Source organism: Salmo trutta, unplaced genomic scaffold, assembly GCF_901001165.1.
Source record: "Salmo trutta unplaced genomic scaffold, fSalTru1.1, whole genome shotgun sequence".
Lineage (NCBI taxonomy): Eukaryota > Metazoa > Chordata > Actinopteri > Salmoniformes > Salmonidae > Salmo > Salmo trutta.
Window position 1 is genome coordinate 1 of NW_021823419.1, and position 5,684 is coordinate 5,684.

The 5,684-nt window shown below is 56.4% G+C and overlaps 1 protein-coding gene across 1 annotated transcript; it reads left to right on the forward strand.

Moving 5' to 3' along the window:
- Positions 1-1,520: 1,520 nt before the first annotated feature.
- Positions 1,521-5,684, forward strand: LOC115190888 (uncharacterized; the record flags this gene model as incomplete). Its single annotated transcript, XM_029748915.1, has 5 exons — positions 1,521-1,746; positions 2,173-2,439; positions 2,934-4,599; positions 4,732-5,279; positions 5,668-5,684. Coding segments are annotated over 5 exons (2,724 nt in total), but the record flags the coding sequence as incomplete, so codon positions are not given.

The window sequence follows — 5,684 nt, forward strand, 5'->3', positions numbered from 1 at the left end:
CTCTCTCCTCCCCCCCCCCGTCATCCTCCCCTTATCCCCCCTCTCCTCCTGCCCCAACCCCGTCATCCTCCCTTATCCCCCTCCTCCTGCCCCCACCCCCGTCATCCTCCCTTATCCCCTCTCCTGCCCCACCCCCGTCATCCTCCCTTATCCCCGTCATCCTCCCTTATCCCCCTCTCCTCCTGCCCCCACCCCGTCATCCTCCCTTATCCCCGTCATCCTCCCTTATCCCCCTCTCCTCCTGCCCCCACCCCCGTCATCCTCCCTTATCCCCCTCCTCCTGCCCCCCCCGTCATCCTCCCTTATCCCCGTCATCCTCCCTTATCCCCTCTCCTCCTGCCCCCACCCCGTCATCCTCCCTTATCCCCTCTCCTCCTGCCCCCACCCCCGTTATCCTCCCTTATCCCCCTCTCCTCCTGCCCCCACCCCCGTTATCCTCCCTTATCCCCGTCATCCTCCCTTATCCCCCTCTCCTCCTGCCCCACCCCCCGTCATCCTCCCTTATCCCCCTTCCTCCTGCCCCCACCCCCGTTATCCTCCTTATCCCCCTCTCCTCCTGCCCCCACCCCGTTATCCTCCTTATCCCCGTCATCCTCCTTATCCCCTCTCCTCTGCCCCACCCCCCGTCATCTCCCTTATCCCCTCTCCTCCTGCCCCCACCCCGTTATCTCCCTTACCTCGTCATCCCCTTATCCCCCTCTCCTCCTGCCCCCACCCCGTCATCCTCCCTTATCCCCCTCTCCTCCTGCCCCCACCCCCGTCATCCTCCCTTATCCCCCTCTCCTCCTGCCCCCACCCCGTCATCCTCCCTTATCCCCCTCTCCTCCTGCCCCACCCCCGTCATCCTCCCTTATCCCGTTATCCTCCCTTATCCCCCTCTCCTCCTGCCCCCACCCCCGTCATCCTCCCTTATCCCCCTCTCCTCCTGCCCCCACCCCCGTCATCCTCCCTTATCCCCTCTCCTCCTGCCCCCACTGCTCTTTGTTACGTCATCTGTCTTCCCCTGTTATTCCTTAAAGCCCCCCTCTCTCCCCCTCTGAGTGAAGGACCATCCTAAATGGCACCCTATTCCCTATGTTGTGCACTACTTTTGACCATTGCCCAATGGGCACCATAGGGAACCATTTGGGACACAGACCTGTCTTCCCCTCTCAGTTAGGCAGTATGAGTCACCTGTATTGTCTCCTGTTTATCTCCGTAGTAATGGAGGATTGATCAGGCCTGACTGTGAACAAAGCCCCCTGTTGTCCCCTCCACCCCATAACCCTATCCGGCTAATATAGGGCATCACCACAGGGGTCACGGGCCATCACATTCATCTAAGTAAGAAGAAAGTCATGTATTGGCTATTGAGGAGAAAGAACACATCATGTTCACGAGTGTTGTAGAACTTCCAGTTAGGCTGATGACATCAGTGTTTGGTAAATAAGAATCTAAGAGATCCATTCTACACCACTCTCTAATTATCATCTCTTTAAAGACATGTTGTGACTTGAATACCCCTGTTTTCTGTCTTTCAGGTTCCCTCTTCTTCAGAAAGAGTGTTACCATGCCACACCAGCACGTTGGACAAGGACAGTGGGGGGAACTCTGGAGGAGATGGGCCGGTTCATTCCAGAGTTGATGGGGATGGTGGGGATAACTCACGCTGCTCCACCCTCTCTTGGGATGCTCCGTCTGACCTGCTCTTACCCCCGGACCTTGATGGTGCAGTCCAGCTGGACTATTACTCCAGGCCCAGCTCAGGTACTGGGCTGTGTGGTTGTGTGATTGTACCACTGGGGCGTAATTTGGGGGTGGTCTGTGACACCCATAGGGCTTTGGCCAGGGCCGGACAACCAATTCTGGGGCCCCGGGGCACCTACAGTACCTCCAGGGGGCTTATGATGTGTTCATATGTTATCTGGGGGGGCCCTGACCTCCAGCCCTGCATGCCCATTCTGTCATTTGTTTACTTTGTGAGACACCATGTAGAAAAGCCATATTAAATATTAACCCTCTCCTCTCCCTGTTCCTTTATTTACCCCTCTTGTTATCTTCTCAACACCACTTAATCACTCTCTCTGGTGACCACCTTCTCACTCTCTCTCTGGGCCTACACTCTCTCTCCCTTTCTCGCTCCCCATCTCTCTTCCACCCTCTTTATTTCTCCCACCCTCCATCCTTTTGTAGGTTTTTATTCAGTCAGTGGCAGCTCCCTATCAGACTCCTGCTACTCTGTGTCCAGTGAGGCATCCCTGGCCCAGGGGGGTCCAGGAAAAGGTGGGCTAGTCCGGGCTGGACCAGGACCACCCTCAGGGGGAGCATTCAGGCTGTGGGAGCAGCGGGCCCTCTCTGCAGACCACAGAGACACCCAGTGGCCGGAGGCCACGCTGCAGCCAAGAACTCAGAGCATTGAGGAGACCACAGAGATCGCTGATAGGAGACCAGTGTCTACGGGTCAGATAAATATAAATGCACTCACTCTTCAGTACAGTTCATCTGTATTTAGGCCATTCAGACATAATTGTCACTGTTTTCCAGGGAGTCCTGGGACCATAGTCCTAGATAAATGTCACTGTTTACCAGGGAGTCCTGGGACCATAGTCCTAGATAAATGTCACTGTTTTCCAGGGAGTCCTGGGACCATAGTCCTAGATAAATGTCACTGTTTTCCAGGGAGTCCTGGGACCATAGTCCTAGATAAATGTCACTGTTTTCCAGGGAGTCCTGGGACCATAGTCCTAGATAAATGTCACTGTTTTCCAGGGAGTCCTGGAAACATAGTCCTAGATAAATGTAACTGTTTTCCAGGGAGTCCTGGGACCATAGTCCTAGATAAATGTCACTGTTTTCCAGGGAGTCCTGGAAACATAGTCCTAGATAAATGCTTTTGCTTCTTTATAAGCTGACTGACATTCATCAACTTTCTGTCTCTCGTCCTTTGATCCCAGTTGACCTGGAAATGAACAGCCTTTTCTTCCTGTCTGACCTGTGCGCCAGCCTGGGCGACCCCCATGCCGGCTCCCTCCTCCTGCTCCCTGACCCCCGACCCCAACTCGACCCCAGGTTCTGTTCTGACCTGGTGTCCCGGAGGACCAAGGAGGTGTACCCATATCCCAGCCCCCTCCATGCCGTGGCCCTCCAGAGCCCCCTCTTCACCTACAGTCAGGACCCCTCTCCCTCCCCTCGTCTCTCGCCGAGTCCAGACTCCTCTACCCAGGCTGAAGAATCTCAGTCCACCCCCCTCTTCCGGCCCCCCCAGCCTCCTCAGCCCTCCACCTTCACCCAGCTGGAGCAGTACATCACCAGGCTGGCTCACCAGTACCAAAGCCGGATTGCCCCCTCTGACACCACCCTTACCGCCATCCCCAGGGGCCCCAGAACCCCTGGCCACGGCTCCACTCAGTCGCTGTCGGCCTTTGAGAGCCGCAGTACCCCCTCCAACCTGACAGGGGGCAGTATGACGCCCTGCAAGTCTTTTCTGGGAAACTCTGCACGGGTCAGCCTCAGCAGTATCGGTAAGAAGGCCAGTAGGAACTCCATCAACCTGGGCAACCTGCCCTCAGTGACAGGAGAAGATCTCAAAATCAACCTTCACCTCAACCTCAGTCTCAACCTCAGCCCCAATCTGAACAAAAACCTGGGTTTGGACAAGAAAAACTCGAAGGAAGGTATTAGCACTAGTGGTGGATTAAGGAGTGACCATGCTACCCCCACTGCCTCCCCCTCTCCTTCCACCTCCTCCCTCTCCACCCTCGCCACTCCCACCCCTGCCCTGAGGGTGAGGCCACGCATCTCAACATGTCCCTCCAATCTCAATCACCGGAGCTCTCTGGAGGTCACTGGGTCAGGGGCTGGGTCAGGTCTAGGATTCTCCCGCTCACTGGACTGGAGTAGATTGGATTCTTCACCAGGGAAAGTGACAAGGAGTCAACCCAGCATCACTGCCCCGGACGCCAGCCAGAGTAAGCTCAGCGAGGACTCAGCGATGGTGGGGGAGATCTCCCGTCTCTCTGGCCTGCCCCGGGCTGTGGTGGTGGGCCTGATGGAGCAGGGTGTGGAGCTGGATGTCGACTGCTTCCAGAGCGACACCGAGAGAAAAGGTCAGGGGTCAGAGTTTAAAGGCCAAAGCTCCTCCCCTTCCTCCCGCCAGACAGCCCGGAATGACCACCAGTCTCATCATCATGATTATTCCAGTGTCCGACACCTCCACGTCAGTAACGAGACTGACCTTGACCCCCAGAGGCCGATCCATCTGTCCCTCAGTGTCACCAACTCCTCCAGTTCCCATTCCAGTAGCCCCAATCACCCTTACCAGTCCACCTCAACGCATCCATCCACCCATCATCATGTCACCCACCACCACACACATACCTTCCACTGCCAACAAACCCCTTCCCCATCCGACCCCTCCTCCTCTACTGCCTCTTCCCCCTCGTCTCGTGACCGCCCCAGGGTACGCTCCCCACCCCGCCCTCTCCAGCCCTTCCCCCTCGCCACTACTCCATTCTCTGTGTTCCGGCGGGATGACCTATTCCAGTGCTCCCTGCCTCGTGTCAGTGACAGCAGCTCACCACAAGGGGGCGGCATCCGGCCCAGAGGGGGGTCGCTACGGCAGTGTGCAGGGGGTGGAGGGGGTAGGTGGAGGGTAGATGGAGAGGGAGAAGGATGGAAGAGGGTGGATGGGGAGGGGCTCTACCAGGGGAAGCACGTGTCCAGGGAGTTGGTGAGGGCATCGACGGTGAGCAGCTTCCACAGGAAAGGGAGGTGCTACAGCAGCAACTGGGGAGAGGAAGGCAGTCAAAACAGGGCCCAGACGCCAAAGAAGGAGGCAGACAAACTCTGGAGGGACTTCGAAGGGCATTCATGGGGGAAAGAGGCTGAGGAGAACAAGGAGAGGTGGAAGAGAGAGGGGATCAGGAGAAAGAAGGAAAATTACCAAAAGGAGAAGCAGCAGGCCAACAAAGAGACAGAGAGGCGACAGAAAGAGAGCAGTGCCTCAAAACGCAAAGGGAAGGGTGGTGGTGGTGGCTGGGACAAGCGTAGCTCCAGCCTGAGGCTGTCCAGACAGGCTCTGTTCCGCAGTGAGTCCCAGGGGGAAGTGCTGGATCCTCGAGCCCTAAAAGAGGAGCATCTGAGGGGGGCACAGTGGACCTCCTCGCTGGACATCGGCAGAGGCATGGAGCTCAGCGTGGAGGGGGTTCGTCCGTTGGTGTTTGGAGGAAGAGCAGAAGAAGACAAGCGCTTGTCCTCTACTGCCAGCCTCTTCCACCTCTCTAGCTCTCAGAGCCTAGAGGGTAGCTGTCCCTCCCTCTCTCCTCCTCTCTCCTCCCCATCGTTCTCTCCATCCCCTCCAAGTAGGGCACCCCTCACACGCTCACGCTCGCTGAGGGACCTGAGTAGAAGAGTGTTTAGCTCAGTGAGGTCTCTCAGTTTGAAACACAAGACGTCAAGGAAGTGAGAAAATCACAATGAATGAATGCACCCAGAAAGTGTTTTTGCTACTGAGTTACACTCAATATTCAGGCAGTAGTATTTTGGGTGATAAGGGGGTGCCAATGTTTTCCCTTTCTAAACTTGATTCTGTTGAACTTGACTCTCAGTAGTACTATGCGACTGTGTGTGACTGTGTGAGTGGTCCCCTTTGCATGCAGCTCTGTGATTTATCTCTGTGGACTGTCACAGCTATCGGTAGTCTGTGA